The sequence below is a fragment of the Thunnus maccoyii genome, chromosome 17, assembly GCF_910596095.1.
Source record: "Thunnus maccoyii chromosome 17, fThuMac1.1, whole genome shotgun sequence".
NCBI lineage: Eukaryota > Metazoa > Chordata > Actinopteri > Scombriformes > Scombridae > Thunnus > Thunnus maccoyii.
Genome location: NC_056549.1, coordinates 7,305,709 through 7,326,233, shown reverse-complemented (window position 1 = coordinate 7,326,233; position 20,525 = coordinate 7,305,709). Strand labels below are relative to the sequence as shown.

General features: G+C 38.2%; 1 protein-coding gene across 1 annotated transcript in view; it reads left to right on the top strand.

Moving 5' to 3' along the window:
- The window catches only part of myo6a (myosin VIa), a 168,968-nt gene that overhangs the window by 65,067 nt on the left and 83,376 nt on the right, over nt 1-20,525 (top strand). Inside the window, exons 12-13 of the mRNA XM_042391332.1 lie at nt 2,196-2,340; nt 20,348-20,505. Coding sequence (XP_042247266.1) covers nt 2,196-2,340; nt 20,348-20,505 — 303 coding nt within the window. The remainder of the gene's footprint in view (nt 1-2,195; nt 2,341-20,347; nt 20,506-20,525) is intronic.

Here is a 20,525-nt window from a genome sequence, read left to right as displayed (position 1 = left end):
TATATAGATAACGATTAATTGATAATGAAAATAATTGTTAGTTGCAGCCCTAATTGATTTTTTTATTATTATATGTATGTTATTATAGTGATGTGTGTGTATCCAAAGCCTGATACATCTTATTCCCTTGTGCCGTAGACCACCGTTGTTCTCCAAAAACTATTAAAAACACGCTAGTAAGCCACACTGCAGCACTGGGTGACGTGTTCCTTCATCACCATGAACACACACACCGTCCTGCTGCCACAAATACTCTCTAGAGCATCAAATGTGGATCATCCGACAAAATAGTCTCCAACAAATGCTCTATTTCCTCCTGTTTGTTTGATAAAAACTGCAGCTGTTGTAGGAAAATTAATGAGCTTTTTTTTAAAAAATGAAACTATATATCTGTGAGCTGTGTCAAACATTTACGTCTTCAGAAGGAACAAATGGGTTTGGAGCTGAGATTCACCAGGTAGAAAAGTCAGAAAGTATTGAGAGACGGACTAACAGGTTTTGGTCTTTTCATGGGATTTGTTGACAATAAGAAAAACATAGAATAACAGCAGCCTCATCCTTTAATCAATATGAAAAATAAGCATTTGTTGCAACATTAGAATATCATGAACAAGCCCCTGATTGCATGTTTAACTGACACACTGATCAGCTCTTCTATGTGAACTTTTTCACCTTTAACTCCCCTCATGAACTGTTGCAGCCCTCAAGACGATGTGACAAACTTTGATATGAAAAAAACCCTTTGCCTTTACAGTATGAATAGTGTTACTCTTCTCTTCTACTACAACCTACCCGGCTCCTTTTAGGCTTTGTTCAAGTCTCCCTGGACCTGCACAGTTCACAGCACGTGGGTGTTACCTCTCTGAGCTCACCTTGAATCTGCTCAAAGCATCCATACATAATGAGCGCTGTGTATCGCCCTCGCCTTTAAGTAGGGCGCACGTAGACCGACCGTATTGTCGATATGTCATCATGGAAGTGCACATTGTTGCAGAAATGCGGGGGATTTAAAAAGATTACTTCATTCACATTTTTTACACCCACCTAATCCTTTGTCACGTCGGTACGAGGTCGTGTTCTGCCGCAGCGTAGATCAGAGAGACGACCCGATCAGGTCATCGGCCCATCAGAGACGCTTCATGCCTGCCGGCGGTTTAGTTTTCTGTTACCCACTTGACTTGTTTGTTTATGCAACATGAAAGGAAAGTGTATTAGAAATGTAACCTCCATCCACAAAAGGGCAGGAATGAAACTCAAAGATGTCCTTGCTTTGACAGAATCTGCCAACTAAACCTCAGATATGACAACAGTTCGTCTCCTTTAAAGCCTGGAACACGTTTTTTTTTCTAAAAACCCGACTGGCTCGACATCACACATTTAACATCTGACAAATAATGGTTGTGTGCATTGAAATTTACATTTGTTTAACCTTAAAAAGCCAAATATATGCTGGTTTCAGATTATCATATGTGAGAATTTGATGCTTTTCGGTGTCATACATGACAGTAAACTGAATATCTTTGGTTTTTGAACTGTTGATCTGACAAAAAAAAGACATTTGAAGACATCAGCTTGGGCTGTGGGAAATTATAAAGTATTCATCAGATTAATCAATAAGGAAGATAATTGTTAGTTGCAGCCCTACAATCCATATAATGTCAATATCTTGATATGAAACTAGATATTGTTTTTCTGTCTTAAGTGACAGCTGTGTGAAATTCTTCCACCATGTCTTCAGTAAGTGGTTTCCTACATTACCCAGAAAGCCTTGTGAAACCCCCAGCTGTCAGCTTCATGACAATTTTGTTGATTGAGGGTCATTTATGTTTATCTAAGTGTTGTGGTTGGGTAAAACTGTATGTATTGAAGTGATTTAGTCAAAAAAAATCTTCATATTTTACTGACAACTGACTTTATCTTTTATTACATCGACCTGTGCGTCACAGCTGGCTTCCACTTGCAGACTCAAGATGAAAATGATCTTTTAGCTACTGGTGTAATAAATGTATTGTTTGTTGTATTGTGTGAAAAAGAGGAATCTTTGACGTTATCACCCAGCTGTTCGTTCAGGTAGAAGGTTGCCAATCATTGAAAACAGCAGCTGTAAACTCACACACACTCCGCTCGCTCAACCTCTTCTCGACAGAGACATGACCCTAGCTATGCTGATGTTTGCCCTTCTCCTCGTCTCGCAGGCGGCTGTGCCATCAAGAACCAGTCGAGTCAGACGGTGGAGCACTGCGCTGAGCTGCTGGGTCTGGAGCAGGAGGACCTGAGAGTTAGCCTCACCACCAGGGTTATGCTGACAACAGCAGGGGGCGCCAAAGGAACAGTCATCAAGTAGGAAACCTGCCTTTACACACACAAACACAAACACAAATGCTGAAACATCCAGCACACACCCACACTTGAACTGCATGCACACTGAGATTTATAAAAACTGAGTCCCTGATTATCTCAGATACCACCTCGGTACGTTTGGAAGCAGACTGAACCAGACGAGAGCTGCTGACTCCGCCTCAGTGTTTAGTACCAACATGGATGTTTCTTCCTTTAGGTTCTGTAGTTTTGTTATTTTGGTTTTGGTTTGGTCAGTGTATTCATCGGTGAATAGACTGAGCTTGTTTTATTTATAAAACACATAAACTTTATTAATATATCATGTGAGACAAGCTGAGAAAACCAGATGAAAGTGCTGATGTGGGACTTTCACACAGTATCTCATTCATGTTTTTACACCGTAAAACATTTCTTTGATAAAAACTGTGAATTTTTAATATTTTCATTGATTTACAGGCTGAATACAGAATACTTGCAATGAAAAAGGCACAACAACGAGTTAAAATCACTTTACATGTAAATTGACTCTATTATAGTCTTATTTCTTACATTTTTCTGCTGTATTTAGTTTTTACAATATTAATGAAAAAAGAAAATAAATAAATAAATATCATATTTTTAGGGATTATCACTAAAGATTTGTACATTTTTATAGACACGTGTCATTTTCATGTAATTTCTGTTGCTGGTAGCTTTATACTTTGTTAAAATGGCAAAATAATATGTTGTACTTATAGCCGAGTTTGTGCTGAAAAAATGATACTATGCATGATGTGAAACACAGGCGCTAAATCAAGACAAACAGGACGGCAGGACGGCAAAACGAAACACGCATGACGATATGTTGCTATGGTGATGTTGTTATTTAAATAGAATTGGATAAAAAATATTAAATAAAATTATTTCATGTCTATTATTTTATGTAATTATTCTAGTAATGCATGTAGCTATAAAATGCAGATTTCTCTTAATATTCTATCGCAAACTTTAAATTAATGTTAAATTCTCTCCAAAACTTCCCCAAATTCCTCGGGAGAATTTCAAGCTCTGATCCTATAATTCTGGGTGTTGTTGCACCAAAGTTATTAGCATCTCGTTGTCCAGATGTCCCATGTTGTTCCCTTGTGAGTTACATAACATTTACGTTGTAGATTCTGCCGCGGAGGACGGCAAAAAGTTAAAATATTTTAACTTTTGAAGGCAATGCTGTCTACTGTTACTGTTCCCGGTATTCTCTGCTGGCCTCACCTAATTTTACCATCCTGTGAAGGCAGCATCGGTCTGATCCACATGTGTGTATATAGGCATGAGCGAGCTTGGACACACACATTGGTAGAGCAGATGGTTGGTGTATTGCTTGTCTTATTATCACTGTCCAGAGAGTTGGACAAACACTTTCTCATTACAGCTGAGAATTTACACTAAACTGAAACAAGGCTCAGAGGAGCGCCAGCAGAGTGTGGCGGCGCTTGAACAGCTGGCTGACTCACCTCCTTGTCTTATTGTCCAGAAAGAAAGTTGCAGATAAACATCGGGGCGAATTTGAATGTTTATTTCCAGTGGTTATTATATGAATAAAGTGATGAGCCATCTGGATTTTCAGTGAAACATCTGGATTGTGGAATCAGTTTGATTTGAAAAGTTCACAGAGGTGAGTGAATGTTGCTGGAAGGTTGTTGCTCACAATTATAACTTTTTGGTGTAAACTCATTCCCTCAGCCTGGCTCAGTTCCTACATTTCCCAGAAGGCCTTGTGACGTTTGTTTAAAGGTGTGTGTGTGTGGTGTATAAACAGAGAAGGCCTCTCAGATCACATATTCACTCCATTACATTCTGATGGGGAGTTTATTTCTGTATGATTGTTGAAGGTCGAGGCAACGAGGCAGCGCCAGAATAAAATACTTTTTCTTTGATTTCAAGGGAAAGACACAGAACTTACTATTGATTTTTTTGACATTTTTAAAGCCCTTTTTTAAAAATGTTAGTGTCTGTTTATCAAATCAGACCACAAAAACCATCATAAAAACAACATGAACAGAAGAACAAACTAATTCCCCATATTCACTTGATTAAGTGAATTTTCTATATATGCATACAGTTGTATCACTACACCCAACACAGAGAAACCATAACACACACAGCACCACATGACAGGAAATAGACTGAAAAAGACTGATAATGTGTACAAATATAGACAGTAAACAGTAAAACAATTAGAGACTAATGCACATGAGAAATAAAAATTCTAAAAATGTAATAAAATAGATTTTAAAACTATAATAATAATGAAATAGAGTGAAATGAAAATTAGATTAAAAAACTAGATAAAATAGATAAAAAACCAAAGACAAATAAAATTGATAGGAAGGAAAAAAAATAAGAAGAAAATTTTATTAAATTTTACACCATGAATATATATACAATACAATTATAACATACTACTATTACAACAAATTCAGGCTGTAGTCAAGACCACCTAAATCCAAGTCCTAGCAGCTACAAGTGTGAATCAAAACCAGGTCCAGAAATTAAAAAAGAAAAGCAAACAGAGAAGAAGGGAAAGAGGATATCATCAAAAAATATGAAAGACATTGTTAGTGAACATTTTCCAACAGCTTTGTTGTTTCAAATTAGTAGCATATAAATAATTGTATGTATATGAACATAAGAGAGAAGTTTGATTATTTGAAGGACTAATGAATCAAGAGAACTGCACATATGTCCATACTTCAGGACCACAAACTGAATCAGACACCCAATGCTGACATAGAAGAGCAATTAAAGGAAATGTCATGTTTAAAATCTCTATGATGAGAAAAATACACTGACAAACAATAAAATTGACTCTGAAGCTCAAAGTTCTTCACCTTTACCTACTTTGAACTGTGCTGCAGGCATTTGAGGGCAAGAAAAGGAAAATAATTAATCTTTTTCCTCATCGTACATACCCTTGTGATATTGTCAGTTTGACCCTATTCTATAATCACACAGACAGCACAGAACATAAACCAACAACCATATCACCAATAGTCAAAATCACCAACATATATTTGCTATATTGTCCACCTGTGCCTCTAAAAGCAAGATAATTCTTGTTTACAGGCACTATTACTGAGAGGTGACCTTTACGGTTTACTGCAAGTTGAAAGGGATCACAAATTTTATGCTGATAGAAAACATCCTGCTCTAATATTATTAATGGCTCCTATTTAGGAAGGAAAAATGAATAAAAGCACAATTTTAACCATGCTGGAGGAAGCACAGGGGCGTAAACATGGCGGCGTTCAGCTCAGCTTGTGTCGATTGCTTCAATTTATCAACTCTGTCTCAAGATATTTATATTTAAGACACATTTTATTATGATATATATGTTTAACATACCTATTTATGAAGTACTTGCAATGTCAAAGCATCGTCCTAGCAAAATACTGAGTGTTCTCACTGGATTAAAGATAGATTGGTGTGTTTTTTGCACACGTCCTCTTTTCCTTAGAGGGATTTCAACCATCAACCTTCTCGATTTAAGGTTGTTTTTGTCCGTCAGTAGGCTGCAACCGGTTTACAGCAGGTCTTGTACATGTAAAAACATAGAAATCCTCTCCCGTCGCTGACATCACCGCTTGCTGTATTGTGAGAGGCCTAATTTATATGTACTGTGTTAAATTAAATGTGACAATTGGCACGTTGGAGCACATATGGCGCTCTCCTCCCCGCTGCAAGAGAACACTCAGCACACACTCCGAAGTTCACACAGCTATTAATGTGTTTACAAGTGTAAAAGAGGGTGGTGTGCTCTGTTGATTTAATTTTCCAGGGTACGGATTAGCTCAAGAACAGACCTCAACGTCCTTTACCCCGAGACCTTTTTGAATAATTAAAGGAAAGCACAAACATCCTGGAATGTTTTCCCAGCGGTTAATGTATTTAGAGAGCAATTTGCAGGCTGGCGACCCCGGTGAACTAATGTGTGTTTATTTTCTACTAGTTTCTACACTGTAGAACAATACTGAACACATCAAAACTCATTGGTTAAACAAACCAAAATATGTTTCATATTTCAGATTCCTCAAAAAAGTAGCCACTGTTTGCCTTGATGACAGCTTTGCACACTATTAGCAATATCTTAACCAGCCTCGTTAGGTCTTCACCTGGAATGGTTTTCAATTAAAAGGTGTGTTTTGTCAAAAGTTAATTGGTAGAATTCTTTGCCTTTTTAATGCGTTTAAGACCATCAGTTGTGTTGAACCGCTCAACTACCACTACACTATATACACTACAGTGACACATGGATTTATTTTTGTGAGACTGTTTTCATATCCACCTCAAATCAAAACAAGATATTGGACATGACGTCGAATAAGGGACAGCGGTCAAGTTTAACATTAAGAAATATGGATCCCAGTTCTAGTTTTGACACTGATGAGGTTGGAAATATATATTCATATGAATATGATGGACTAAAACCTCATGATTTTGAGCTTGCCATATGCACAAAGGATCAGGAACAGACAAGAATTAGGATCAATAATGGACATTGGAGAGAATTATGGGGTAACGCATCCAATAGTTGTTGTAACTCTCTGAAACTGACAATCAAACCGACTTGTGATTAGTCAGGTTTCTGGCTTCACACAGCTGCTTTTCATGTGGACAACCACATCAGTGCAACACTATGATTGTCTTTGAACCTCCAACAACACTGACATATCATCAGTTTTTTAAGCGACGTTTAACTTGTTAGCTAGTTAGCTTGTTAGCTAGCAGTTGCTTATTTCCACATCCAGCAGTTACGGAACAACATTATCATTCATTTAGAGTCGTGTTTCTGTCCACCGGGTGAATGTAATCTAACCTCTTAGTGTTGGGAAGTTGGTCACGTTTTTAAATCTTAAATTAAACTGCCATATTTTAATTAATTGGTTTGCAGGGTGTCATCTTGCCCATAGAGAAGCTAATTTGACCAACTCATGACTACATCTCTAACTCTGATTAAAACATCTCCACTTTTAAAATGTTTAACTCTTGATTGACATAAGTGTTTCTTATCCTTTTGTTGAGTTGCTGTAGGTTTAAAGAATCAGGAATAAAATGCTGAAGTTGCCTGAAACAAACTTGAGAGGGCAAGAAATGAAGACCAACCAAGCAGGCAGCTTCGTCCATTCACAGCTTTATCAGTCGGCTCCAGCTGAACAAGATAAATGTGAACTTGTGAAGCGATAAGGAGGAGGAGAAATATTATACCACTTTTACGGCTCAGTGCACAGCGCCAAGGGAGAGGTACAGGTATTAGAAGTTACCTCGGGCTCAGAGTTGGAGGGAACAGATACCTAAACAAACCCTCCATCAGACCGCGCTGCTCTTTCATGAAGAGTTCAAGGCCGCTAATAACTTCGTCCTCAGAGCGATGAAGAAGATAAGACGGGAGGGGAGAGACACAACCACACAGCGGCAAGCAGTAATGAGAAAATAATCGAGCACTCATATCCAGAGAACCAGGACGCCGAATCACAGACCTGTTTAAAAGAGTTTAGTTTGACCCGGCGGTGTCATCCAATCATAGAAAGAAAGAGCTACAGAGACACAAAATATAGAAACAAAAACATAAGCTGACATAAATATACATATATATGATGTATTGATACAATAATACGTGATCTTTAGCAGTCCAGAGAATGAATTGTACTGACTTTGTTGATCTCTGACTCTTCCTCTAGCGCCACCATGAGGTCAGCTTTATTATTATCCCAGAGGGACAATAGAGGTTTTTTTAAAACGAAATGTCTCAACAACTACTTGATTGTTATGAAATTTGGTTCAGACATTCATGTTCCTTCAGGATAAATTGTAATAATATTTGTAATCAATCACAAAATTCCCTTTTTGTTATAAACTTAAGTATTAGACGAACAATGACAAAACTAAAGACTTTCTCATCAGCTGTACTTACTGCTGATTAGCAAATGTTAGCATGCTAATATGCTAAATTATGAACATTATACATACTCAATATCAGCATGTTAGTGTTGTTATTGTGAGCATGTTAGCATTTAGGGTTTAAAATATCCAGTAACAGTAAACTTCCCCTGCCTCGGCAGAGATCATGACGCACACATCAACATATATTCCACATGAAAATGTTTTGTAACGCCAACCAGCCAACCAGTCAGCCAAACAGCCAACCAGCCAGCCAAAGCCAAGTCCCTGCCTGCATTTAGCCCCGAACCCTGTCGTTCTAAAGCTTGTGATTGTTTTGCTGGCGGCTCGGCCTCAGCGCACACACATAGTCTGATTGCCAAGCCACTCGCCTCAATTTCAAACCTCCTACGCTAATGTTTATTTCTCCTCTTTCATCTGTGGAGAGAGGAGCCGGGCCAGATGAATTAATAGCTGCTTCCTGTCTCTGTATGTGTCTCAGAGTGTCAGTTGACGCCGTCCTGCCTGTCAGTTACACTACCGGTGAACAAACGTGTGTCTGACGGATCCCGGTGACGCTTAATTCCTCCGCTTTTACAACATTTATTCAGTTTCTTTCCCCCAGATTAAATGTGCTATGAGAAGCATTTCATCTGCACAATAATTTGAGTGTAACAGCCAAAAACAAACAGTTCCAGCTTCTACATGTAAATAGAAGAAAGCTAAAACAAATTGTGAGGGCAGTTTATGACCTTTTGGTGCAGGATTACTGACAGATTAAACAGTTTATGGGTTGGCACCAACACAAAAAAGACGAAACAGTCATAAAGCGCCTCTTGAAATTGTCTACAGTGCGTTTTATGTAATGATCCAGCAGGTTGGGTGTGGAGGAAAACCTGCTTTATTGCTTCATAGCATCCAACAGGAAGAGGGCGCTGTTCTTCCAGAGCAAACAGACCTACAGCGTCCAGAGTTTCTGCTGAGGGGCAGATGGTGGAAGGAATGAAAAGTTGATGAAAAAAAAAATCACTTCCAACATGTTTATTCTCTCCATTAAAGCCAAAAAAGAAAAAAAACCTTTTGACTGAAAAAGCAAAACATCCTCTTTTGCACAAAGAGGCAGCAGACTTTGTGGTGACGGCAGATGGTTTGAAATTATGGAAAAAATGGTTTTCATCATGTTTATGTCCTTCAGGGAGGAGGAGGAGGAGCACTGATGGGAATGCAGCACAATAAATCCATGAGTTTTATGGGAAATGCAGTCTTTTCAGAAACACCAATAATACCAATTATCACTCATGTATTATTACTTGATGTAAACTTTATTTCACCCTTCAGTTAATGCATAGTGAGTCAAATGGCGCACGTATGTGAGTCATTTTTTTACTCCCTCCCCAGAAATAATTACTGCCTCAATGACCGACTGTGAATTTGCTGCATCTCTTGTAATTTAAGTCCCATCTGGAGCGACGTCCTTGTATTTTAAAGTGGATCTCTACAGGAAGAGCTGCTTGTCCCTCACTGAATAGCAAAAAACATTGTTTTTTGCTATTCTGAAGGCCTGTATGCTGGTGGTAGCATTGGAAACCAATATAACAGAAAAAAAAACCCAACAGGAGAACAAAACACCATAAAAGCTCATCAAATGTGCTGTTGTAATATCAGCTACAGGTATATAGGTAGCTACGTTTGTTTACATTTTATTTCAAATAGTCTCCATTAAAAGTCTGCTAAATTAGGATGTACAGACAACTATCACTGGATTACTTTGATACTGAAGAAAACTTAAAAATGTATTTTTCTCTGATTTCTAAGTGGATTTATGGAGTTTTATTGGCGATGGACATCAGAGATAGTGATATCCTCAGGGAAGTGTGAGTCAGACTGAATGATATCATATATGTGTTCCATGTCAGTGTGCTCACATTTGACTGAGTTATGACTCAGAGAAGGATTTTTGATTCTTCCATCACCTCACGCAGTATATTTGTCTCACCTTCAACTCTCCGGCGGGCCCCATGGGGAGGTTTTTGGCTTTATCCTGCTGTATGTCCATGTCTGTTACAGACCATATCCTGATATCCTGTCATTTTCATATGATTAAAATGGCACAAAGAATCATTCATTCCCCACTTCTCCCTGTAATGTTTATCCTTTCCAAACCCAGTCCTGTCTACAAGCGCTTAGGACAGTTTAGATGATTAATTGTCTCATATCTTCTTAAACCTTGTGAAAAAATACGTAAACAACGACCAGTTGAGGGTTAAAATGTAGTTTAATTCATACAGTATCTTCCCAGATTTAAGATGCTAAGAACCTGTTGCTGTGAAGCTTTTATGTCTTCGTATTTCCTCTTTTCTCTGCGTTTCTTCTGCTATGAAGGCTATCACTGCCACTCAGTTCTTCGCTGCTTCCAAAAACAAAGTGGAAATGTGAAACACATAACTTTACTGTATTATACTATACTTTTTCCTTAACTGGATAAAGGTTGAATCAGTGTCGCTGGTGACAAAGTGAAATCCATTCAGTCATTCAGTCACATGTTTATCTGAAAATTTCACAGATTATCACTTTAATTTTACAGTCAGTCGTGGATAAAAATGAGAACAGTTGAGGCAGCAGGTTGCGCTCCCGCCAGCCCGGCTGCATCACCTAAGCTCGTTATTTATTTGTCTGGGTTATGTGAGCAGGAAGTGCTGTGCAGATGGCTCCGTGTATGTGTGGGGCTGAGAGAGAGCGAAGAGAGAGAGATATGCAGAAAGAGGGGGGAAATAGAGAGAGAGAGAGAGAGATGGGATTTAAAAAGAGAATTACATGTGGTATTTGTTATTTGTTGTCTTTATTTCTGTATTATTTTCTGCTCTTTGCGAACAGAAATTTTGTTATATTCCATGACAGTAAAGCAAATTGAAACTGAGAGAGAGACATTCAATGTGTTTACATGCAAATAAATGCATCGTCTGATTTCACACCTGCTTCGAACGTTATCACTCGACTGAATGGGTGTCATCAGTGTTTATCAGCCTCCTAGATATGTGTTAGAAGGAGCCTGCTACACCTGCTAGTAGGTTCAGAAGGGTGTTATCATCCATTGGTAAGGTGGTCACCTTTGAGTTAGACTATAGACTATAGACTGTTGCTATGGAGATGAAGCCAGCCTGACGTACGAATCAGAGCGTAATGAATTCAAAATGCTTTGTTGTTGAAGTTGTAATCAGTTTTCTCAACACCGTAACCAAACACCAGACTGAATTTAAGCTCAGTGATTGGCTGTTTCTTGCTGAAATACACCTTGGGAATTATAGTTAACTAGAGTCGTAATTTGTGCATCCACAACTTTGGCTTTTTTTCAAAGAACCAGATATTTTCTCACACATTTGTTATCATGATTTAAGCAGGACAAGTTTCATGCAGATCCAAACTGTACAAGTGCTCAAACTGTGAGTCACGCAAAAATTAATGAGACTTTTACCTCCAAAACCAGGAGCGTCTGGTCATTATCTTTTCATAACCTTAACCAGACCTTAACTGCCGTGCTCAGAAATCCAATCCTGGGTTTTGCTGAATCATCCAGTATCAGCTCTGTTTCTGGTGTTATTATGTTCTTGGCAGTGGGAGTAAGTGACAGCTTACTGTGATCAAAAAGTTTTCAGACCATTTAAGTCTGGAAACTAAAACACTTTCTACTCCTCCTGATGTTATTATTGCACTGAATGCTTCTCACACAGGCATAAAAATGCACTCATTATTCAGAAGCTTCTTAAACGAATGGAAAGTGTTTGATTCTTTTGTCATCTCAGGTCATTGTGACTCAGTCTAAAAGATTATATTTGCAGTATGATACAGTTGAGAATAATTCAAACAAATAACATACTAGTAGGGCTGGGCAATATATCGATATTATATCATAATATGAGACTAGATATTAGGGATGTGCAGAGATCCCAGTATTTGTATCTGTATTTGTTGAGGCAGCAAAACTATTTGTATCTGTATTTGTATTCGAATAAAAATGGAAATAGGCTTAAAAATCCTGTTTTTGTTTTCATGACACTTTAATTTTAGAAAAATAAAGTGTTATAATAAGTGTTCATGAATAAACTACCTTACAAAGAAGGTCCCCACGTCGGGTCTTGAACCGGAGTCTCCCAGATCATAGACAACTGCGCTGATTACTGAGCTAAAACTTTACTCATCGCCTCAAGCAGACAGACCTCTACCTATCTATACACCCATAACACAGAGACAGCACACTGTGTAACATGTAGGGAGGAACTTCAAAGGCAATTATTGCTTGGCATTTTTCATTTATTGCCTATTTTTTACAACCTAACTTTGTGGAGAGGAGAAGGGGAACGACAGGTTATGGAGAGTCCCTTGAGAGCACTTTGCTTGTGTCAGTAGCTCAGCTTTATCTCTGAGGAACACCCCCAACAAATAACTTTTAAAATATTTGTATGAAACAAATATTTGTATAAAACCCACTATTTGTGCTTTGCCGAATAATGTATTTGTATTCGGGCACACCCCTAGTAGATATGGTCTTATATTTTGGATACCAGACTGTTCCAGCTGTTCTATTATTTGCTTTTACCCTCTTAATCATTATGTTCACATTACTGATGATTATTTAACAAAAATCTCATTGTGTAAATACTTTGTGAAAGCACCAGTAGTCATCCCTACAATATTAACGCCCCGCGTACTGGATGCACAATGAACTTCCTGAACCTGATTAGTCTAATTACGAGTCAATAAGCTGACTCACCGTGCCACCAGAGCTGTCAGGAACCTTTGATGCTTTTAAGGCTTAATGAGGCTCAGACAGTCTGTTTCTGATGCAGAAGAAGTGAGGAGACACTTTACTCCAGTTAACAAGATCCTTTATTTTCCTCTGTGGCAGCAAAACACCTCCGAAGTTACGCAGTTTGTATTCAGGCAGTTACTGACAGCAGACACGCCGGCGCTAGTGCTGTTGGGACGTAGCGGCGTCCATCAAAGAAAAGTTTAATGACACGATGTGTTTAATGTTAATCTGCAGGGACGTACAGTACAGTTGTTGGACTAAATATAAAGATGATTTTGGTGTCATGAGTCACGACTGGTCTGATTCTGATCCAGTTTGGTCCAGATGGTGTCGACAGTCGGATAAAATCATACAAGTGGAAACAGTTGTCATGTTTGGGGTCTCCTTTGTGAATGATAGTCACTGATAGAGTGACCAGCCCTTTCTGTAATAAATATGGAGTTAGTTAATAAGTAATTAGTTAATAAGTGATGACTTTGCAGGGCCTGTTTCTACTTCTGCCTCTATTTTTAAATTGTATTATTGGCAGTGTAAACGCAACATCAGCATATTACTGCCAACCACCTGTTCAGTCTTCCTCCCACTTCAACAGAAAACCCAAAAAATTAATAAATTATTGTACGTGTGAACAGCAGAAACAGAGTAATTTGTATAAAAAAATCACATGTATGATAAATTAAATGAGATGCAGGAACAAAATGCCAGATATACTCAAAAAGTACATAAGAGTAACCAGATGCTCTGCCTATAAAAAAAAAAAAATCACCTGATGTATTGGTCTTTTAGACACATTTATTCACAGTCAAAGTCATACCTGACTTTGTCCTGCAGAACAGAAACTCAGAAGTAGCTACTTTATTATTTATCAAATGTATAAATAATGCAGAATATTCACATATGAGGAGTTGACTGAGATACATAATTTGACATTTTAGTGAGATGTCAATCAGTAAAGAAAAAAAAAATAGTTTAAAGTTTAGATGGAAACTTGGTGACTGAAAGATAAAGAGTATACAGGACAGAATTGATCAGTTGAATCACTGTACAACAAATACATAATCAATCAGACAGGAAGCATCATATCTGACCCACCCGATTCTGCTCATTATCAGATTCAACCGCTGCCCTCCGGGAGGCGCTACAGGTCTGTGTCCACCAACACAACCAGGTTTAAGAACATCTCTTCTCTTGTTGCAATAAGGATTCTGTCTAATTCCTGCATCTCTCATTATGTTACACTCAGCTCTTCATCGTCTAGGAATATTGTGATCATTATTTATTGGGTAACGTGATTTCTGTCTATATGTTCTCTTTTCCATGTGAAGTTTAAAGTCCCTTTCCACTCAAAAACCATGTTTTTCTCTGTGCAGAATGACGAATGTGCAGAGTTTGTGCTCACCTTTAAATCTCAGTTTAACTTGTTTATCTACGAGCAGGATTTGTGACCTCACAGCTGGTTTAGAGCCAATCGTGGCCTCTAGTGCACATACACTGAGAACAGCGAAGAGGGAGAACATCTGCAGTAAAATATTTGCATATTCATAGATTCTAACAAGTTAATTGAAATTGTCTTGGGGCGAAAACCCATATATGATGCAAATGATTATTCAAAGCAGAGTATTTCTGTGTGTCCTAAAACAAGTCTGCAGCAGGATCTTTATGAGAGAAAAAGTGAAGAAGAGAACAGTTAGATGTGGAGACGAAGGGATCAAAACGTCCTCCTAAGAAAAACAGCAGCATCATCAGCATCTGTTTATGTTCAAGTAACTAAAACCTCTACTGGCTTATTAGATATTATGACTCTTGTCTGTCAGGAGCAAAGGGGGGAAGTAGCGTGACGTTGTTTTAGAGCCACAAAGTCCGCAGAGGAACCAACCTTGAGAGGGACAAATCATGTACATTTCCAGGTTTATATTTATATTCTGAGGTTCTACTGGCGTATCTTTGCATGATTTACAGTTTTAAAACTCCTTATTTATCTTATACCGGCCCTCTGTGCAGCCCCTCAGCTGTGGGAGTGTTGATAAGTGATAAGTCAGGTTTTAAGAGCCACTCTGTGGCTGAAACATTTCCGCTTTTTTTTTTTTTTTTTTTTTATAGATTCATTATAGTGCTGAGAGCTACAACTCTGTGTGACCTTTATATATAAATAATCTGTCATTTGAGCCTCGTAAACATAATAAAGTAAAATGTTAAAAGAATAATAGCTTAATAATAGCTTAGTTTACAAAGATCGTCTTAAAAATTAGATAAAACTAAATAACTCAACTAAAGGTTTAGTTACTAACATTTTATAGAGCTTTTCATAAGCAGATGCAGTAAAAAAGCTGCAGAAAACACAAGTAAGTACACCTTTATTAAAAATGATTTATATGAACCGGTCCACAATACATTTTCATGCATTGTAAAATGTGCGTAAAATGCATAAAACAGAGTGATAAATGCACAGAAAAGAACTTTTAAGAGAACCCTGCAAGAATTTCTTATTAAATTTATACTTAAAGGGGACGTCATGCACATTTCCAGCTCTATATTTATATTCTGGGGCTCTACTGGAATATCTTCCTCTCTAACTCCTTATTCATCTTATACTGGCTCCTCAGTTCAGCCTCTGTCTCAAACAGGCCGTTTTAGTCTCTTTAAGGCCCGCCTTCTGATGAGCCCACTCTCTTCTGATTGGTTGATTCACTTCTTTTTCTCATTCTTTACTCAAAATGGACACTTCTCAAATACATCCGTACAGGTTCAAATGAATCAGATCTGTAATATGAGAGTTGATAACCATGGCAACAAAGATGTGCGAACAATCGGATGTTATCAGGAGGAAGAACTGAGTGTTGAGAGCAGGTTGAAGCCCTGGGTTTTGACTCACAGGGCGCTTTTTTTTTTTTACATATGTTAACCTCAAGTTTTCAAATACTGAGCATGTTTAAGATCTGACATCATAACACTATAACAGAAAGTCACAAAAAGCGTAAAATCTCACCTTTAACGATAGAGAAAACCAATTTTCAAAGGCAGCTACAAACAAAGCATTCTGTTGTTTAATTTGAGGGACTTGTTGGGTAAGATAGAGAGTCAAATGACGAGCGAGGCAAAGTGAGAAAACGGAGTTACTTGAAGGTGAAGAGGAAGAAAGTGTGAGAGCGAAGATGGAGTGAGACGCTGGCAAGAAAATCAAGTTCAAAGGGGAGAGGCATGTGTTTATAAGAATGAAAGAGACAGAAGGTGACTGAGCATCAGAGCAAAAGATAAGAGAGAAGAAGATGTGGAAAGATTGAGGAAAGAAGGATTTAGACTCCCAACAGGGACGGTCGAACGATACTTAAGTCTGAATGGGGAACATCTAACGTGAGCGTAATCTCGACAGAGCGGGGGACGAAGGGAGAGAGAGCGAACGGGCGAGCGGAGAAAAAATGGAAGATGCCAATCATGGTGACCTCACCAGGTGTGGTCCGCGGCTAACAGCTTGTAGGAGTCAAAAGGGGATCAGTCTGTCAACCTGGCAGCCAGACGTGACATTAAATAAAGAAACTTTTGTGCCACATCCGTCTGAATTTCTACCTTTTTCTGCTTAAATTAATTCAAAAGTTTGAGCTTTCTACTCACAGAAAGTTTTCTTTTAAACTTTACTGCCACTTCCTCTAAAAGGTCAGTTTTTCCCACAGTTATTAAAACACAAGACAGTAGTTTTTGGGGTGTTTTTTCTCTAAAAGTTCTAGTTTTTTAGTGTCAAAACTGGATGGAGGGCAAAAATTATGAGAAAAAGACGTGTTATTTAATTTAATCGGCTCAGACTGGATGCAGTCTTAACTTAAACCTGTAAATAAACTGTAAATGTGTATGAATGAGCAGTGGCTTAGTGCTATTAAGTCAAATTTATTCTATAGAGCTCATTTAAAAACAACAGATGTTGACCAAAGTGCTTTAATTTAAAATACACTTGTGGCTTGCATTATTAGAATGATTATTGCTATTACTGTTATTATTATATCCGTTCATTTTTCTTATAATTACATTATTATTGTTGTTGTTTTCTTGGGTTTTGTCTGTTTATGTTCTGCAGTTAAATAATTAAAACAAAAATAAATAGTTAACTACGTGAGACGGACAAAATTAAAATAATCGTATCATTATATTAAAAATAATTTGATTGAACACTAATACTATTTAATGTAGTGTCTCTGAGTTGTATACTTTATATTTCTAAATCCTTTTTTCTCCCATGTGGTGTGTTTGAGGATGGATTCAGGGAGCAGCTGCAGAGCAACGGGCGGCGTCTTCAGGGAGCACAATTTCTACAAAAGGCGACATCAGTAATTACACCGCGAGAGAGCGAGAGAAAAAAAACATTCACGGTGCAGAAGCTCATAGGGAATACATAATAGGCTACTTGTATGATTAGTGTTCTGACATTATACTGCCCTGGCATTTAGACCTCTTGGCTTTTAAATGAGAGGGCCTCACCGCAACATTAAAACTTCTGGCTGCGACGCTGCAGCTCGGAGGAGCCGGCGGCATGAATTAAACATGGCAGGTAGAGCGGAGAGGGCAGGGGCGGAGGTGAAGAGCTGTGGGAGTGTTGATTAAAAAGTCAGGTTTTCCACTTTTCCACTTTTTTTTTTTTTTTAAGTGTAGACAGTCAGAGGAAGAAGTAGGCGTTTTTGAGCAACGCACTTAAAAAATTGTCTCATTTCAGACGGTATGATTGAGTTCAGGATGAGATCTTGAAGCCATTTTGTTACTGATATAAACTGAAATAATAACAAAAAAAAAGTAAAGTACAGATAAATCAAAAAGTCAAGGATAACCAAAAGACAGATTTTTTTTTTTTTTTACAGATCAGTTTGAATGTATCAGCAACATCTTTTCAGCAGGCAGAATTGTCACAAAAACATGAGACACAAAAGCAACAAAAAAAGAGAGATTCATTGGACTGACGTCACGCTCGGCTCTGAAAATGTATCGTCTTTATTCACACGGTTGAAAGTATTTGGCAGGTAAACACAGCTGTTGAAGCCTTGTTTACATCTACACTCGAGTATAAATGTGAAATATACACATGTATACAGTACATAGTGAATTCTGATGGGGATGCAGACGGAGAAGTAAATTATAGATCTTCAGCTGTTCTGCCCTTCACGCAGGAGGTCGTCCTATCACAGCGTTTTAAAAATACCACCGAGGCACCTGCAGGGATCAGGCGTCAGTATTCCCTGTGATGTGGCCCAAAAAAAGGTGTAGAGGAGATCATTTGTCACCCAAACAGAGCGAGCGAGGGAGGGATGGAGGTGTATTTTGGATGTGGTTATTGGGAGCTTTGGGAGCCTCAGTGCCCACCTGTGTGGAGTTATTTCCCGCTGTGTCCTTGAGTGCGCTGCGGCCGTGCTGAAATAAAGTCCGGAGGTAGAGCCGGTACAAAAACTTCAGCTGCGCGGTAGATTAATGCAGCACGTTTTATCTGGGCTCTGCGATCGGGGGTCACTCCTTTCGTCTGCTGCTGTTGAACCCCGCTTTCACACACAGTCAGAAGCAATTAAAATACCTCTATAGAGCTCACTGTTATGATTTCAGTTATGCTTTTATGGCTGCTTTTTTTATAGCTGTCAATAACACAATTATCTGCTTGGAGAGTCAGGAAAGCCCTGTTCATTTAAACACAATGTTGGTTTTATAAGTGGACTCACTTTATCCTCAGAGACAGATTTATGTTTGCAGTTATTATTTTAGGTAATTAGCTGGATGTGTTTAACTGCAGAGTGGAGATAAATTCACAAGTTGGCAAAAAACCAATCAGGAGGAATGATGGGGTCAGATGTTCATCACCTTTACAGGAGGTTTAACAGCATCTTTATGACTCTGACAGCTGGATATCAAACCTTAATACCTTTTTAAAAGCCCAATAAAATATTTCTATAACACTTGGTACAGTAGCAACAGAAGATGTGGTTATAATCTTAGTCTTACTTCTAAGATTAATTCTTTTTTTGATCAGATATTGCCTGATTTAAATCAGAACGTTTTATGCTGATACTGATCATTTTTCTTGTTGATTCATCAATTCCTTTTTTTAAAATCCAATTAAAGGATTAATCACTCAGTCAATACAATGTCAGACGATACTGGAAAAAAATGTCCATTCCTGTTGTTTTGTCTGACCAACAGTCCAAAACCCAAAAACATTCAATTTGTCATTATCTAAAACTGAGAAAAGTAGCAAATCCTCACAATTGAGAAGCAGGAACTAGAGGATGTTTGATATGTTTACTTGACATACAGTATGCGTTAAACAGTTAATCAATTATCAAACTTGTTTCTGTCAATTGACCAATATGTTAAATGAATAGTTGCACCTCTAATTTAGGTCTTGTACAGGTGATAAACAGTGATGCATTTGAGAAGATTGGATGAAAATAATAAAACCACTTTGTACAAAAATGTGTAAGGCAGTAAGGCATCAAAAAGGCATTGATTTGATATCAATACAGAAACTAGGATATCGATCATATGGCCATTTGTGTGGAAAAGTTTTGAGCTGTACTCATGACTAACAGTTGTGTCTAACAGAAAATACCAGATCAGAGCGCTGAATGTTTGTAGCATCTGTACAGAAGAAGAAACATATTTCTTTATTTGCTTTAATGACTTTAACTGAAATTAGATTTTGCAGCTTTCAGCACTTCAGATGACACTTGAACTGCTTTCAGCCTTCAGACAAACACATATTTGACCTTTTTGCAGCAGCGTGTGTAACAAACTCCTCTGAGATCAAAAAGCTTTTTGGAGCTTTCAACTGGTACTCTCATTCAGCATTTCACAACAACTCATACCACTGCACTACATAGAGGACTATTGTGCTGGATGATTGGTTTTTTCACAGACACTGTCGGTGTCAACGCTTTGACTTAAACTGCTTTCAACTTCACTGTTACTCTCATGCAATACTTTACAAGCTATGAATTAACACTTGTAGATATTTTACACTGTTTGAAAGTGTTTGCAACTGCAGTTTTTAGCAAAGTCTAAGTGAGAACAGTTAAATTTTACCTTTTTAAATTTAGCGGGAGTCCAAACCATTCAAAATCATCCAGGAACTGCAGGACATTTTAGTAAAGGATAAAGACTTTGAGAGATAACAAACAGTTGCTCTCATTCTTTTAAATATACACACTCAAACAAATGCGCCAACACTTCCAAACCCAACAGAAACACTGCATTTTTCTCCTCTTCATCACTCGGACTCTATGTGTTGTATTGACCCCTGGTCTCCCTTTGTGTCTTCGCCAGAGTGCCGCTCAAAGTCGAGCAGGCTAACAACGCTCGGGACGCCTTGGCGAAGGCCATTTACAGCCGCCTGTTCGACCACGTGGTGACCAGGGTCAACCAGTGCTTCCCCTTCGACTCCTCCGCCAACTTCATTGGCGTCCTGGACATCGCTGGCTTTGGTCAGTACCCTCAAAACCTC